The following is an 18,377-nucleotide window of genomic DNA, read 5'->3' on the forward strand; positions in this document are numbered from 1 at the left end:
CAAATGACCCAATCCAGGAATCCCTTTGCAGAGCCCTCCCTTCTGCTTTAATTCTTATGACTCAGTTGCAACACTGCAGCTTTAATCCGCAGTGCTAAACATGGAGAATCTCATTGCATTGATGCCAATATGCTACTTTAAATACACGCTCATGTTAAAGTGAAGTGTTCCATCAAAAGTTACACTGTTTTCCACATGTGAAAGTCTAGTGCAAACAGAGGTTTTACTTTCGCTTTCATTCTGACCTCCCACAAGTCCCACATGCAGCGTCAGTGCCTTTGTCATTTCATTGTCTCACCCTGGAAAGCCCTACACGGGCTCATTGGCCACCAGAAGATCGAGATAATGCTTTGATCAGACTAGATGCTGTGCCGTACTCTTTTTTAAACAGACTTGGCTGTACTTTTATTCAGCCCTTTTCGTCTCCTTTTAGGTTTGTTTTGTTGTTTTTTTAAGTCCTTTGTTGAAAGCTGGGCAGTGTATTTAGGCACACTGTGATAACGTTTTATCACACGGTGCTTTTGCGGATTTTTGTATCTGTTTTTTTTTTCTTTTAAACAACAACTTCAGTTTCTTTCGTGTGGAGGATCATCAACGGTCAGAATCTTGAGTCCAGTTATAAAAACCTCCCATAAAGCAAAGATGGATGAAGTGACTCCACTGCTGCCAAGACAATCAACATCCCAGGTCTGAGCTCACTGATTGTCATTTGAAATCCTATAAGCTTAAAAGATTTAATGCAGAAATAAGATCATGTCTACATCACTTTGTTTATGGTCTAACTCATTTCTCATTTCAGACAGACAGTATTTTTAAGCTGTGTTTATAGTGTGGGTGTCGAGCTGTTTTAAACTCTGAGTTTATGCAAATTATGTGAATAAACTAACCGTTCAGTGCAGCAGCTGAATGGAGATGTCTATCTGCAGCCTGACGGTTAACAGTCCAAATCTTTCTTTGTTTGACGGTAAAGTTGACATGTGTGAAAAATAAAAAGCATGATTTATTTTACAGTGTGATTCAAAACTCTGATGATAAATGAAAACTTGGCCTGAGTGAAAGAAATCCCACCTGTTACTATACTGATTTAACTTTCAATGCAACACAAACATCCCATCCTCTGACTTTGATTTGCTCATTGCCGAAATGTTGATTTCTCCATTCCAAGCAAACCGCTCATAGCTTTGTTTGTCTGACTGCAGTGTTGCATTTTAGGATGACCTCAACAGGAAAATGAAACAGAAGTCAAGAAGCTTGTGAACTCCAGACAACTTGCTTTATGTCACTTTCTTAACTGATTACTCGAGAATATTTCAAGGTGAATCCAGAGTTTCTTGTTTTGAATTTTTTTCCTCCACTTCTGGAAAACACCACAGAACTTTCGTTAACTAAGTTCAACTGGTTTGATTACTTTTTGCTATTTTTGCACATTTAAATACAGAAAATACACAAATCTGTGCGTGACTTCTCTTCTGTAAGTTAACTCATCACTTCCCACCTCCCTTTTCTGTCATGGTCTGTGAAGAGAGAATTGTTGAAGGCAAAAGAACTCAGACTCAAGATATCTTATACATGTGCACACATGGACGACTCCCCCTCATCGCCCGATCCATCCTGCAGCAACGTGTGCAGGACAGATATGAGCCAGAGGAAAAAGACCGCCCAGGGCATCCAAAACATTCTTTATTTATACTTAAGCAAGTTTTCAAGGAAGTAGGATTGGCAAAAACATTTCCATAAAAGGAGAAAGAGACCGTTAGCTTGCCTGTTGACAAAGGAGGTAGTATGTATAGAAATGCAGAGATTTTCCATAAAAGGACAGAAAGAGAGGGGGAGCGCCAGTCTGTCTGTTTAAAACCGGATGTCACCACATATTAATATTAATATTATATTATTTTTATTATTATATATAATCCCCCCCCTTTATATCTACTCTCTGGACAACATGCTGATTTTTAATTTATTTGGGATGACAAACCTCTCAGACACTTCCACACCTATCATTGATTCACTGAACATCCAGATCAGTTTCAACTATATATGTGCAGTTGATCTTGTGTTTGAACGTGTCCACACCTCTTTGTCTTAGATTAAAAACTCTGGACTGTACCTGGCCGCATTTGCAGCGGTCCTGGGGAACTTCAACTCTGGTTACTCCCTTGTCTACCCATCTCCCGTGCTGCCATATTTCCAGAGTCCCGACGCCGACCCTCGGCTCAGGATGAACACCGAGCAGGCCGCCTGGTTCGGATCTATCTACTCCCTAGGTGCTGCAGCCGGGGGGCTAGGGGCCATACTGCTCAATGACATGATTGGACGAAAGCTGAGTATTATGATGTCGGCGTTGCCCACAACTCTCGGGTTGGTCTCAGTCACAGCATACACAACATGAAGCCCTCTTTAACACTTTTAACAGACAGATTTGCATAGAACAGAATAGAAAAAATAGAAATGCTCTGTTATCATAGTACACATACAACAAAATTGTGAGTGCTCCACACAAACTGTGCAGGAATAAAATATAAATAGTATGACAGCAGAACAAGAGGAAGATTATAGCATATATTATAACATTGGTAATATTGTGTACGTAGATCATTTATTTCTAAATTCTGTACTTTGATGCTATGACATCCAAACTTTAATAAACATTTAAAAACCTAAAATACCACTGAAAGCACATAATGCACTAAACTGGGATGAACTGGGAGCCAATGGAGCTGTTTAAGAACAGGTGTTATATGTTCAGTGGATCTAGTTCTGAAAATAATACGAGCAGCTGTATTTTGAACTAACTGCAATTTATGGAGGGATTTATGAGGTAGACCATAGAGAAGAGAATTACAGTAACCCAGACGAGATGTGACAAGAGCATTGACAAGTACGGTGGTACTGTGTGGTGTGAGTGAGGGACGAAGATGGTTAATATTACGGAGATGAAAGATTGGAACACCTCTATGAAAGCAGAAGAAGAAGAACACAATGCCACAACCATCCCAGGAGTGAATGTCTCAGCAGATTAACTCCACTGCTCAGAGAAACTGCAAAAAACCCAAGAGCTAAACCTCAGACAGGCCTCAGTCAGCATGTTAAATGAGCAGGGCTGAAAAATGATGGCTTATTTGGAAGGATTGCCAGGAGTAATCTTCTTGTCTTGGCAGCACTGCTTAGGTCTGCAAAGTTGCACCTGGTGATGTGTTTCATGAATATTACACTGTAGACTATTTATTTATTTATTTATTTATTTATTTATTTATTTATTTGTGTCCTGTTTGGATCTTTAGCCATCAGAATTGTTGTCTTAAGGCCAAGAAAGATGCCAAGCGGATTTATTTTACCAAGTGGATCATCATGGCCTTGCCATATTGGTCCATTTGATTGACTTTTATTATAAGTATGAATTTATTTATTTTTTCAGTTGCTACAAACGGGACAGACATGACTGGGGGATAGGACAGGGAGAAAGAATGAAAGAAAGAGAGGGAGAGAAAGAAAACCAAAGGGGAGAAGAGACGGTGAGAAAGGGGGGAAGAAAGAAAAAAAAAACAAAACAAAACAAAACAAAACAAAACACCTGGATCACCTGTATGGAGAAAAAAAACAGAAGAGAAAGCAAACAACAAAGAGCAACATAAAAAAAACAGCACCATCACAATAAACTAGCTAGCAGTAGATAACAGTAGATACTAAATAATAAATGATATTGTGCAGCACGCAAGATAGACAGCGCACAATGTCCTTTGAAGCAGCAGCCCAGAAAGGTGTAGTCCGAGTCTGTGAACACCCGTGTGTACACCTGTGTGCACACCTGTGTGGATCAGCATGCTTGTATTCCAAAGGTTTCTCCATGTAACGGTCTGCTAGGGAGTGTGGGGAGCCACAGCCCCGTCCACCAGAGTATGAAGCAGGTATGGAGGAGATTCAGGCCCCAGATATCCAGAGGCCCCAGAGTACAAGGACCCGAGGAGGACCACCAAAGGGGGGGGGAACCGCGCCACCCTCCTGGGAAGAGCTGAGTAGAGCCCCAAAGGAGAGGTCACCCCGCAGCTACGGAGCAGAGGCCAGAGGGGGTTGCAGTGGCGTGCCCGCGGGCTCTGCCGGCAGCCAGCTGTGCCAGAGAGGACCGAGCTTCAGGCCCAGAGGCCAGAGGCCTGAGGGCATCCCACCCCCGGAAGGAGCCCAGCCGGGCCACAGGCGCCCGGCCCCGCCAATCGGCCACCAGGAGTGAGCCGGTACATACATGAGCGCCCAGCCCCAGACGACAAGGACCACCAACACACCAACGTCTGAGGGCATCAGCCACCGGCAGGGAGTGTGGTGAGGGGAGATAGGCCTCCGTACTTTAGAGGGCCTGAGATGTACCCAGAGAGGTTGAGTCTAAGACCCAACCTGACATATAGACACAGACGAACAGGCACACGCGGACACAGACGTGCATTCCCACCCCATATGCACAACCAAATACTCGGCACTCACCCAACGTGTAGACAGACACAAATAGACACTGCACAGACAGTCGCACTCCCCAAACATACTCTATATCCCTAGATTATTTATTTTGAATGAATAAACTGTGTATGTGTGTCTCAGGTACATGCTGATGGGAGGAGCTATAAACTTGTCCATGCTCCAGGTCGGCCGTTTCCTAACTGGCGTTGCCGCAGGGATGACTGCAGCATCCATTCCTGTAGGTAACCATGGTTATTATAATTTTTTGTATTCTCTGAGTCCCTAATACGTATATGGATACCTGACTACAGCATCCTATAAAAATGTTGACAAAAGTGTTCAGTGTTCCCAGAAAAGTATTAAGAGATTGCAGTTAATTCATCCAGTTTTAAAAACACTGCATTAAAACTAGATAGACAGTCACTAAAATGAATAAATCATGTGTGAGAAAGCATGAACATAGTTTGTCTAACATGTCCCTCATTAATGGGATAAGCTACACCATTGGTTACTTTTATGACAAGTGCAGAACTGAAAAGACAAGTGAGCTTAAAGTAAATTTGCATCATCAGAGCAAACAGGTTTGTCAGGAAGGAAAAATCTAGTGTCCTGTAAAGCTGGAAATATTGTTAAGTTAAAAAAAATGGAGTACTGAATCTCACCTAGACCCACAGAGCATGGATGCATGAGCTAAAACAACTTTGAGAATTTCCACATGCTAAAGAAACTAGATGTAACTATTATAATGGTAAGCGCCTCTTCTCTTCTCTTACATATTTAATTAAACACTTAAACTTTATGCACTTGATATAAACTGAATGTATATCAGTCAAGTAAATTTCACTGAATATTTTACATTTTACGTAACACAAATTACATGTGAACTTTACATGAATTCCAGAATTCCTTTTATGCTGAATAACTTATTTAGCAGGTGTGCTTGTACCGTCTTTGTGAGTCATCTCAGTGTAGTTGAGTTGCTTTTTGGAGACACTACTGGCATCTTTTGACTTACTCTCTGAATTTGTACTAGTTGACTTTATGCAACTGTGATATTATGTGTGTTTGCAGGTTTACATCTCAGAGATCTCCCACCAAAAAGTGAGAGGAGCTCTTGGCTCCTGCCCTCAGATCACAGCTGTAATTGGGGCCCTGGCGCTCTACGCTCTTGGTAGGAACAAACCAGTGCTGGTGCATACCTAGTTATGCCAGCTTTATACATAGTTAGCTGTCTTTGCTAAAATTGGTTGTGCATCTTACTTTTCTTGCTTTTAATGGTATTCTCATATAAAACCGTGTTGTGATGTTTTAAGTGGTGTATCTTAAAAAAGAAACTGCCTCTCTTTTTTTTGTATACAATGGACAGGTCTGGTGGTGCCATGGAGGTGGCTGGCTGTGGCAGGCGAGGTGCCAGCTGTGTTGATGGTTGTGCTGCTGGCGTTCATGCCCTCCTCCCCCAGAAGGCTCCTCTCAATGGGCCGGCAGCAGCATGCTGAGAGGGTGCTCCGCTGGCTCAGGGGAAATCAGTATGACGTCCAGACTGAGCTCCTTGCCATACAGGTAAATAGGCAAGCAGTTGATTTACTGGGTTTCATTGGAGATGAATATGAGACACCTCAGTATACATCCTACAGGGTTCATAGACATTAACACATTTGTTGTAACTCCATTAATGCAGCACAGCATCGACACACAGCCCAAAATCACATGGTCTCAGCTGGGAACACCAACCTACTACAAGCCAATCCTGATCTCAGTGGGGATGCGTTTCCTGCAGCAGATGACAGGCATCACACCAATCCTGGTTTACCTGGAGCCCATCTTTAAAAAGAGCAATGTCCCCCTGCCACCCAGGTTGGTGGTTTATTTCCCATGTGGATTTTATTGTTTTTAGCCTTTTGTGCTTTAATGATAATAACACAAATGATACATCTAATTAATCATTTAAATTGACTTTGAAACTCAAGAATAATCACGAAACACGTCGAGTTCGTCTTTAAACTCCATATCTGTGTTTCTGTATCTGCCAGGTATGATGCTGCCATCGTGGGTTTGGTGCGCCTCGGCTCTATTGCCGTGGCAGCTTTTCTGATGGACAAAGCAGGACGCAAGGCTCTGCTGTACACATCGAGCATGCTGATGTTTTTGTCCTCTCTGACTCTCACCATGGTTTCTCACACCACACCTTGCCCTCCTGGCCCTGCTCCTCCAAACCACACCGCTCCGGACTACACCTCCCACAATGACTTTGGAAGCACTTTTATGAGCAATGCCCAAACTGCAGGGAGCGTCTTGCCGATCATTTGTACCGTGGTGTTTATATTTGGTGAGTTCTGAAAGCAACAGATATTTAATTATTTGTTTCTGGCAGTCAGTGACGTGGTAGTGAGAGGTGCCAAGGGGGAAGCTGCATCCATAAAGTATTTGAGTGCGTCACACAGACGTAGACTGCTTATCAGTGTTAAAAACTCGACCATGCAGAAAGTCATATTATCTGTAAGATTATACAGTGAAAGTACCTGAAAATCTGTTCTGCCAATATGGTTGAATTTGCTATGGCGGCGCCAATGACTGTATATCAAAGATGGACTTGAGCAGTTTGGGGTTTTTAGGTCGTTGTTTTTCTAGTGTCAGCCTCAAGTGGTCATTTGAGGAACTGCAGGTTTTGACACTTAAGCATCAGCTTTATTTTTCAGCAGCAGAGATTACTGTTTGGTAACAAACGCCATAAACAATTAAGTTAGCATTTAAACAAATACATGTATACTTTTATGGGTTGTAGAGGAGAAACTTAGTAACCTGTCAGGCATGTGCTTTGTGTAAATTACATCAGAGGTGTTAAATCATCAGCTCTGTTATATTTCGCTGTTGGAGCCTCATTAACAGACTATGACGTGTCAACATTATATCCTCATAAAAATATGATGGACAAATATGTTGTCACACCTGCTCAGCTGAGAAAACCCCCAATGATTTACATGTTGTAGCATTAGCATGCTGCAACATTAGCGTGCTTCTTCCCTTCAGGGGTTTTGTTTTCAGACGTCGTTAATCACACCTTAAAGAAATGTCCCAGTCTGAACATCCTAAAATATGCTGTCTCTGTGCTGTGACTGTGCCTGACAAAGGGCGCCTGCTGCTTTCATTGTCTCATGATGTCATCTTCTTTAATGTGGGCTGTTAGCTTTATTATCACATTGTTGGTTGTCTCCTAGGATACGCCATGGGATGGGGCCCAATCACATGGCTGCTAATGTCAGAGGTGCTTCCACTGGCTGCCAGGGGTAAAGCTTCTGGTGTGTGTGTCACCATCAGCTGGCTGACGGCCTTCGGGCTCACGCACGGCTTCACACACTTAGTGGACACGTATGGCCTGTATGCGCCCTACCTGCTTTTCACGGTGGTGTGCGTCGTCTCTCTGCTCTTCAATGCTGTGTGCATCCCAGAGACTCGCAAGCGCTCGCTGGAGGAAATAGAGAACTACTTCAGGACGGGACGCACGTTCACCATCAACCAGTCCAGTTGAGGCCTGCATCAGTCTCATTCACATGATGTACTTATATATGGGGTGCCGTTTGTAAAGTGAAACATGCTGAAATTAACGGCAACATTTTTCCACATTTAGCTCAAAACAAGTCATTTTTTACAACATTTAGTAAAATATTAGTAACTTTTCATATTTAAAACAGAATTTGAAATGTTAAATCTAAATGTTAAATATTCAATCTAAATGTTAAATGTTAAATCTAAATATTATATTTAAATCTAAATGTTAAATGTTAAATCTAAATCTAAATCTAAATGTTAAATCTAAATGCTAAATGTTAAATGTTAAACCTAAATGTTTAGGCTAATATGCAAATTTATTGTACGGATCAACGGAAATACCGAAATAAAAGCTTCCCGAAAACCTCCGGTGCAAAATTGTGTCTGCTCCCCCCCTCACTTCTCCCCGCCATGAGCTGCTTCACTTCTTGCCTACGAACATGTCCAGCGATTTTGCTGGACATGCGCTGCAGCGATTGTGAAGTGGAGACTGCAGCTGCTAAGAGTGCACTACTGCTGAACCTTTGGATGGCCGACAAAACGGATCTTCCGATGTTTTCAGCTAAATCGCCGGACGTGCTTTCTCATGGTCTGGTTATGGCTGAATTCCAGTGGAATGACGGTCCCGCCATAATAGACGTTCCAGTCATGTGTTCCAGCCCTAAACCAAACTTATCCCTAACTATAACTTTACTAGCAGTTAAATGACGTAAAATAGTGTTTTCCAAAGCGATTTTTAGAAAATGAACGAACATGTGTAGATTGAGTCCAAACGGTTCTCATGTGCTCTCCTTTTTCTGATGCTGTAATTTAGGAACGTGTTGGGTACCCGAAAGCATAAAATGTTGACAATTTGTCACCTAGCGAAAATTATTACGCTTTGGGAGTGAGAACGTGTCTGACCACTACCGGCACACTTTTGCACCGGAGGTTTTCGGAAAGCTTTTATTTTGGTATTTCCGCTGATCAGTGCAATAAATTTGCATGTTAGCCTAAACATTTACATTTAACATTTAACATTTAGCATTTAGATTTAACATTTAGATATAGATTTAAATATAATATTTAGATTTACCATTTAACATTTAGATGTTAATATAATATTTACATTTAACATTTAACATTTAGATTTAACATTTAAAATTCTGTTTTAAATATGAAAAGTTACTAATATTTTACTAAATGTTGTAAAAAATGACTTGTTTTGAGCTAAATGTGGAAAAATGTTGCCGTTAATTTCAGCATGTTTCACTTTACAAACGGCGCCCCATACTTATAAAGCAGGCATGGGGGGTCTTAGAAAAATGATCTGAGAGCTTGAGAGATTCCAATCAATCAAACTTAACCATCATTAAAGACTGATTTCAACTAGCTAAAAATAGTTATCACCAGCTCAAGTAGGTTCCCATTTAGCACCTTCATTAAAGGTCAGAGCAAATACACATAACTGACAATTTTAACAGCTACATTTTATCATATGATTACTTTATCATCTAATCATCTATTTTTCATCTAATTGTGGTAATAATTTTTATACACTAGTCTAGAATAATTACAAATTACAAATAATATACCTCTGATTGTTATTTTGTAGATTTATATATGTCAGACTTCCAGCACAGCTTGGAAGCACTACTGTATGATACACAGAGACGAAACTACTAACAAACAAAGCTCTAAACTAAACTTCCCAGAGGAAGTGGCCAGAGGGAGAGCACAGCAGTAGGTCCACAGAAACATTTAGTAGAAAAAAAGACAATTTTCTACAAATGAAAAAAAAAAACCCTTCTGTTTTTAATTGCGGGACAGTCTGATGTGCTTTTTCTGTCATTTTACAAATGTATTTCTTACAATTTCAGCCCAAAGAGTAATGTTGACGGCAATGTTTGTCTTATCACTGGAATAATTTAGACATACTGTTGAAGATGCCCTTCTGTTTTCTTATTAAAAATATCTGAGGGATTAAATGTGCATTTAAACTTCTTTACATTGGCATGAACAGCGAGTTTAAGAGGTGCAGCCCACTTGAGATCAAAGCTGGCCTGCGATGTAAAATGAATTTGACATTCCTGATGTAAACCATGCATTTTATTTATTTGAACACATTTTGCCCCTCCCTTCTGTCAAGGGAAAATTGTATTTAGTAGTCAGTATAATCTTTTAGTGATATAAGTTTGCATATGGTAGAATACTGCATGTAGTTATTTGTATTAGAAAATATTCAACCATGTATACTTAGAGGCATATAATCAATTGTGTAGTGACAGGATGTGTGATTTTTAGCAGGCTTGGTTCACCCCCACATCCTGGGAGCATGGGAGAGTTCGTACCTTGTCTTATTGTTTTACGGTAGGATTAACGTAGCTATGTTTGTTTTAGTCCAAGTGCCTTTTGGCTGGACTTTGAGACCAGCAGGTTTAGGGAAGATTTTATGGGGCCACACTCTGACCCCACACACACACACACACACACACACACACACACACACACACACACACACACACACACGCACACCCAATGAAGACCGGGGCAGTTTCTCAGGTGCGAGTCTCAGAGACGTTCTGTGTGTTTCTTTTCTCTGAGTCTTTACTGAAGAAGTGTTTTAGAATATATTCCTTAACACCTTCCTTCCCTCCCCATCTCCGGCTGCCTCCCTCTTCCTGCTCCACCACAATCACCCACACATGCAGGGCCTTGGGGTAAAGGTGTATCACCTTGGTGCAGGGGAGGCATCCCCCCCTCTGTCCCCTTCTGGCTTCTTGTGCCACAATTTTATCTAACAACTTAGACATTCACATTACTCACACTCTCATAACACATACATATAGGATCTTGGGGGTGGGCACGCTAGACGGACTCCAAAAGACCATCAGGGTGTGCACCTCACCCCTGGCGTCGTTGCCCACCTCTCAATTTTAAATACACGTAGAGAATTTAGGGCTATCAGGAGGGACTATGCGCTTACCTGCTGCTCTCTGGCAGGTAGCTCCATGCCCTCCTGGGTTTTAAATGCACCTTAGAACACACATGCATCAACACTACATATGAGCGGGCAGAGGGAGGTTTTGGAGTCTTCTCTCACCCCCATTCTCTGCGACCTGCTGGAGCGGGGGGGCAGGAGGAGGAGTTGGCCATCCGACTGGGGTCCGGAATGTGGGGCCTCCCTGCTGCTGCGGAGTCGGGGTGGTCTGCCTCCCCCCACCGCAGGGAAAAAGGGTAACACCACCTGGGTCTGGGTGCATTTTCCCCCTCCAGGGGCAAGGGTACCTAGACCCAGTTCTTAGAGTACGCTTGGGGAGTGTGATTGTGTATACAGCGTCTCTTTATGTCTGTCTCCACGTTGGTTGAGTGTGGAGTAAGTGCATATGAGAGCATGAGGGTGGGAATGGATGTTTGTATCTGTGTGTGCCTGTTTGTCTGTGTCTATATGTCAGGTTGGGTATCAGACACCACCTCTCTGGGGACATCTCAGGCCCTCCAAGGTTTGGAGGCCTATCTCCACCCACCACCACTTCCCCTGCCAATGATGGACTCCCTCAGACATCGGTGCATTGGTGGTTCTTAGTGTCTGGGGATGGGCGTCCAGGTACACACCGGCTCACTCCTTGGCGGCCGCTTATCGGGGCCTGGATCTTGGGGATCGCTCGGGCCACTTCGGAGGTGGGGTGCCCCCGGCCTCTCGGCCTGGGGCTCAGTCACTCAGGCACAGCTGGCTGCCGGCGGAGCTCACGGGCACGTCACTGCAACTCCCCCTGGCTTCTGCTCCGCGGCTGCTGAGTGACCCCTCATCTGGGACTCTCCTCAGCTCTTTCTGGGACAGTGGCGCGGCTGCCCCTCTGTTGGTCTTCCTTGGTCTCTTGCGTTCTGGGGGCCTCTGGATGTCTGGAGTCTTGATCTCCTCCATACCTGCTTCATGCCCTGGAGGACGGAGCTGTGCCCCCCCCCCCCCCCCCCCCCACACACACACACACCCTCTAGCAGATCATTACATGAAGGAACCTTTTAAAAACAAACGCGTCCATGCTCACAGGTGTACACACGGGTGCACACGACACCCTTTTTGGCTCCTACCTCAAAGCACACTGTGTGCTGTCGATCTTATGTGCCGCACAATAATGTTTAACATTTAGTATTTACTGTTATATTCCCATATATCATTGTGATGTTGTTTATTGTATTGCTCTCGTTTTCTTCTGCTTGTTTTCTTTTTTCTTTCTCAACAGGTGATCCAGGTGATTGATATATGTATTCTTTTTTGGTTTTTTGGTTTTTTTTGTCTGCTTATTTAGTTGGTTTTTGAGGTTTTTTTGCCCTTTATCCCCGTCCCTCTTCTCCACTGTTTCCCCCCCTCTTCCTTTCTCCCTTTTCTTTTCCTCATTCAAGTCTGTCCCGTATCTAGCAAGTGAAAATAAAATAAAGAAATAAAGAAATAAATAAAATAAACAATAAAAGATGAATCAAATGGACCATTACGGCAAGGCTGGGATAGTCAATTTGGTAAAGTAAATCTGTTGGGCATCTTTCTTTGCCTTTAGACAATAATTCTGATGGCAAAAGAACCAAACGGGACAGGCAGAAAGAAAAGAAAAAAAAAAAAAGAACACACTTTGGCTAAAAAAGTGTTGACCGGCAGAATGTCTGGCAAAGAAGAAGAGCACACTGCCACCTGGTTTAGTGCAGCAGTGGCAGGTGTGGTGCAGAGACATAGGGAAACATAGGGCAGGGACTCCACCTTAAAAAATTATTTTGTTCGTGGAAGAATCATTCTTGAAATCACACACACGGTCTGTTGGCACTTATAGAGCTCCGGCAAAGGCTTAAAGTAATAATAATAAGTGGGAGCATGTGCATGAAAACTTATTAATCAATGCATTGAAAAAGTGGGCTGTCAGCTAAGGGCAGAAAACGTTGGCATCAGGCTGGATGTGACTCAGCAGGCCGAGTCACATGCCGCAGGGCGCAGTCAGTGTTCAAGGTTTGGGTCTGACTCACCGTCCAGTGTCACCACATCCTCCCAGTTGTTTAGTAACATCACAGAAACGAACACACACGATGCTTTGCAAAAGTTTAAGGCGCTCTGAGTTAAGTGTGAACCTCTTCTGTGGAAGCTGTCTCAGTGTCTCCTCATGAAATCTCACATTGACCTCACTGTGTTAGGACCCAAACTCTAAGAGTGGGACACCGTAGGTCACAGGGCTTCTTGTTCTTCTTGTCATGCTGCAGGGTGAAATGGGAGCAACCGGATGCTTCCATGAAGGTTGTCAAAGCATCTTAACTGCCTAACTTGAGTGACAAGCGATCAAAGAATGCTTGGGAGCGGTAGGGACACCTCGACACACGTGTGTGACACAGTGTGCGATTGTGTAGGGATGTTTAGAGACGTTAAACACCCACATTTGCGAGGAAGGTTACAGGTGTGTTTAATAACTGAGGTATTGTTTTTTCCAATGCGAATGAGTCCAATTAGGTGACACATGCGGTTTGCTCCTTATAAAATCAAAGAAAAGCTTTGTGGAAGCTGCTGTGTTGAATGGTGCGAATCTATTGATCTCATTTTTTACGTATAGATTGGAATTAAATCACTTATAGACAGATTTATAAGAGATGGCACACAGAAGGATTTCCAAGGACCAACCCGTTGACCCTGATTCAACACCAGAACCAACACATGAGCTTGTTAGATGAGCATTCCTGGAAGAAATAGTTACAGCAACACTAAAGTCTTAACACACACAAACCACAAAAAGGTACAAGTTCCTCAAGATGAATGTCCTCTTCGACGGCCTTTTCTTGCCTGCAGCTGAGGCGTTTCTATCACATTGTTTAACGTAAAGCAATTCTATAATAGATTTCTTTATTATCCATATTTTGCATTTTATGAACTGTTTTTTGGACAAATATACACAAAATGAACAACAAAATAAACATTTTTGTAGCCCTGCAAAAGTATCTCATGCTTTCTTTTTGCACCAGTGTGTACTGTAGGTCTGAAACATGTGTAAGAATAATGGTGACGGTGTAGGGTTACATTTATTTGCTCCAGTCACCTTAGGCACTGTGAACCACCAGTAACAACGGAGCAATTTATATTCCCTGTCTGGTTGGCGAGTGGTTATTAGAGGTTGATGGACAAGCCTCGGTTACACAGGTCTAGAAACCAGTCAGAGACTTTCCTGGCAACCACCAGTCACTAGGGAAGAACATGTATTCCCCAATCAATTGGAGAAGGCTTCGTTGGGATTGCTTTGGTTGCTAGCAGATTGCCACGGTTGTATTTGGTTGTAGTGACTTTACTGCAAATATTCACCAGCTGTAAAACATGCAACGCAAACTGGAAACAGGGATCATTAACCTTTAAAGTAAAAGCTGCACCTTCTCAAACATGTTGCCAGCAGCGCTGTGGCACAACTTTTTTCCTGTTTCTAGTTTGCGTCACACTTTTTCACCTTTCATTACCACTCTGCAAGTCGTTAGTAGACAACTTTGCGTCTTTCATGCAAACTATGACAATCTGCTAGCAACCACAGCAATCGCAGGGAAGTTTAAATGTGTCTCACTTTCTTTTAAGACTTGCTGTACACTGGCGGCAGTAATATTATTTTAGGTTTTTGCTATCATATGAAAATATATATATGTAATGGTATCTGTTGCTTTAACAAACTATGATTTAGACAAACTACAATTCTATGATTGTACATTTGGTAAAATATTTATTTGATCCCCAGCTGAATTTTTAAGTTTGCTCACTTACAAAGAAATCAACAGTCTCTACATTTTCTGATAGTTTCATATTTCTGGGGAGAGAAAGAATATCAACCAAAAATAAAATAAAGAAAACACTCATTGTATAAACATTAAGAATTCATTTGCATGTCACTGAGTGAAATTAAGACTTGATCCTCAAATAACCTTTTTGGTTGGGGGTGGTAAGACGTTTCTTATAGTTGGTCAAGTTCGCACACATTTTTTTTACTTGGCTGCCACTTGACAACTTGAACTTTCATCTCGCTCCACAGTTGCAGATGCTGTTTCAGATTGAGGTCTGAAGACCAAAACCTTAATGTAATTTTTCTTTAGACACTCTTGTTGCCTTGGCAGTATCTTTTGGGTTTTGTCATGGTATCCATCTTCAGTGTTGAGGGACTTTACTTGGAGTAATACGCAGCCCTTTTGTTCTTCCAAACATGCCAGGTCAAGTTGCTGTCAGAGAGTTTGATTTTGCTTTCATCTCACCACAGTACTTTCTCCCAACCTTCTTTCATTCATATATATGTTTATTGGCAAACATAAGTCAGGCCTGTACACGTGCTGTCTTGAGCAGGGGATCCTTGGGAGCTTGCAAGATTTCTGTCCACTATGGCCCAGTATGTTACCAGTGGTGCTCTCGGTGACTATGGTCCCAACTGCCTTCAGATCATTAACAGGCTCCTCCTGTGCAGTTTTGAAAGGTTTGGGATCATCCACCACCTTTCTCATGGTCATTCTTATCTCATGAAAAAGATCTTGGATGAAGTTCGATTGAGAGTGCAATTGGTGGTCATTTTAGATTCATTCCATTTCCAAATAATCACACCAATCTTCTTGCTGATGGTCTTGTATTCTAGCCTTGAGTAGTTGTACAGTTTTATCCCTGATGTCCTTTGAAACTTTTTGGTCTTGCTGGTGGTGGAGGAGAGGTGGAATGGAAGAAACCGATTCTGTGGACAGATGTACTTTATGATTGATTGATTGATTGATTGATTGATTGATTGATTCTTCCTGGGTGAGGTGTTCCAGGCATATGCCACTGGGAGGAAGGCACATCTTTGTCTTGGATCTCCTCGCTGGAGAGATTATATCTCTTGGCTGGCCTGGAAACACCTTGGTGTTGGATGGATGGATGGATGGATGGATGGATGGATGGAGATTGTAATCGTTGTGCCTCATGGGCAGACAGCCCCTCTGTGGGAGGCAAAATTCTGTCTGGGTTATAAGAGATCAAATACTTATTTCACTCATTCATATGAAAATCAGTTTAACTTTTGTGTAATGTTTTTTTTTTCTTAATTTTTGGCTAAAATTGTGTCTCCCTCCATTAAAATTAAACAACAAATAAACAATAAATATAAGATACTGTAATTATTTTTCTATAAGTGAGCAAACTTACAAATTCAGCAGGGGTTCAAATAGTTATTTCCTACACTGTGATTCATAACCTGTTCTGAATTTCCCATTAGTTAGATCCCTGATTATTAGGCCGTCTACTTAAGACTGAAAACAAAAGACTAAAGGCTAAAACCTTGATAGCCTTGTTTTCTTTATCAGCAGATCTAAACTTTCTGGTACTAGCAGATTTACATCTCAAACCCACTTTAGATTATTCTCACTTTAAATGACCAGTTTTGTGAGTAATACTATAATACTAGGTCATACAAATTTTAATCAGCTCTAACTGACAGAGTTTACTTTCCTTTGTTCCCTGCAGTCTTCAGTTATAAAACTGGAATTGCAAAATGGGCTGTTACCATTATCATTGTCATTATTATCATCTTTAACATTGTGCCTGGCTAAAAGAAAGGATCAAATTGGATGAACCCCTGCCCGGGCATTTCCTGCTCTCAGTTTATATAAAACAGGGCAATAAACACAAACACAAATTATATTGGAAACCCATTCTTTCTAAGGAATGTCACACTCTTTGGGGATTGGTCAATCGCTGGAATGTTGCTCATCTGGCCCATCGAAACATACACACTCTCATTCACGTACAATTACCTCACCCACTTGTCATAATTCAGACACACCCAGCACTCTCACCCATACCTGTACGACTGACGTTCCAAATGACTGTTTTGGGATGAGGATGGGATAAACAAACCCAAATAAATATATGTAATAGTTTTAATGAAAACTCTGATATTGCATTGCAACCCAGGATTTCCTTTATAGTGCAGATTTTCCTCAGATTCCTCTCAATCCCAGGTGTTATCAGTGTTCCCCTTATAATTCATTTTCCCATGCTTCAAAACTGAAACATTTCACCATGTTCTACCTTTACATTTTCTATATTTTCAGCCTGTTTCATTAAAATTTCCTTGACCTACTTGTAGCATTTAGAATATGTGCTTCATTAGTCTACAGCGATGAAAGGTCAGCGGGGTCGACCCTGTCGAAATGGGTTTCTGTGTTGGGAAACAAGCTGTAAATCTCACACCACAGACATGTAAGGTGCACTCAGGCATGTCACTGAACCCCCAGGTGTACTCTGCAACCCAGTGACGAACATAAAAATGTGGTTAAACTGCTCTAAGGTGCTTTGGAAAAAAAAAAATCAAATCTTTAAGAACATCTTGTAAGCTGAAATGACGCCAACATGAAAAAAAAACAAGAAAAAGAAAAAGAGGCAGTTCTTACCGAGCCCCCCAGGGGACATGGGAGAAAAAAAATTACGGAGGAAAAAAAAAATTAGGGAGGAAAAAAAAAATTAGGGAGAAAAAAAAAATTAAGACGGACTTTTGCGAGCGCTCGCAATACTTATTGCGAGATCTCGCAATACTTTTGCGAGATCTCGCAAAAGTCCGTCTTAATTTGTTTTTTCCTCCCTAATTTTTTTTTTCCTCCCTAATTTTTTTTTTTTCCTCCCTAATTTTTTTTTCTCCCATGTCCCCTGGGGGGGCTCCGTAAGTTCTCAGGTTTTCACCCGCATTACACAAAAGGCCCGCAGGGGGAGAAAAAAGTACTACATTTGCTGTGAGTCACTGAAGTGAGGGCACTTTTTTATTTATTTTTATTGGCAAACCCAACACCCCATCATTCATCCCCTTATGTTGCCTGCTAAAAACAACAAGCAGCTGAGCTGGAGGGTTTGAGTTTTTCTTTAATCTTTTCAGGTTTTTATATTAAAAAAACAACAAAATTCCATTTTTATCTAAAGAGTAACACTTGTAACACTACACGTGTGCGAAGAGTTGGAAGATAATATCAAAGCAGATCATATTTACATACAGTTGTAGCCTTGTATTTAATGTATTTATTTGAGACTGGTGTATTTGTTTTTAACTTTTAATTTAAAGAATATTTTTTGTTGTTTGAAATACCTGAATCTACTCAAACTAGTAAGCCAACAAGACCACAATCACACTGACATCACTACAAAACTTTCACCGAGCTCCGAGGCCTCCAGCCCAAGTGCATGGATAAAAGCAGGGTCTGAGGTGACTTAACTTCTACCACTCAATACCATTAAACATATTTGCAACAGTAACTAGACTGTATCCTCTTTGTTCCAGTGTCTCCCAGTCTCAAGCTTCATTTATACACCATATGATCTACTGTGACGTCACTATCAGTTTATCCCACAGCTTTTCAGTCGGGTTGAGGTCTGGGCTGACCAGGTAATTGCAACT

The 18,377-nt window shown here is 41.8% G+C and overlaps 1 protein-coding gene across 1 annotated transcript; it reads left to right on the forward strand.

Moving 5' to 3' along the window:
* The first annotated feature begins 306 nt into the window (after positions 1 to 306).
* On the forward strand, positions 307 to 8,066 carry slc2a6 (solute carrier family 2 member 6). Its single transcript, XM_004576028.2, has 8 exons — positions 307 to 687; positions 2,087 to 2,358; positions 4,588 to 4,684; positions 5,518 to 5,617; positions 5,813 to 6,006; positions 6,125 to 6,300; positions 6,477 to 6,772; positions 7,662 to 8,066. Exons 1-8 carry the CDS (start codon positions 643 to 645, stop codon positions 7,970 to 7,972), a joined length of 1,491 nt encoding a protein of 496 aa, XP_004576085.1. The 5' UTR covers positions 307 to 642; the 3' UTR covers positions 7,973 to 8,066.
* Positions 8,067 to 18,377: the final 10,311 nt, after the last annotated feature.

Source organism: Maylandia zebra, linkage group LG4 (assembly GCF_041146795.1).
Source record: "Maylandia zebra isolate NMK-2024a linkage group LG4, Mzebra_GT3a, whole genome shotgun sequence".
Lineage (NCBI taxonomy): Eukaryota > Metazoa > Chordata > Actinopteri > Cichliformes > Cichlidae > Maylandia > Maylandia zebra.

Excerpts from the sequence above, each read along its gene's own strand:
- slc2a6 (XM_004576028.2), top strand. The coding sequence starts at position 643 with ATGGATGAAGTGACTCCACTGCTGCCAAGACAATCAACATCCCAG. Across the intron at positions 688-2,086 it reads CAAGACAATCAACATCCCAG|ATTAAAAACTCTGGACTGTA; the intron begins GTCTGAGCTCAC and ends TCTTTGTCTTAG. Across the intron at positions 5,618-5,812 it reads CCTGGCGCTCTACGCTCTTG|GTCTGGTGGTGCCATGGAGG; the intron begins GTAGGAACAAAC and ends TACAATGGACAG.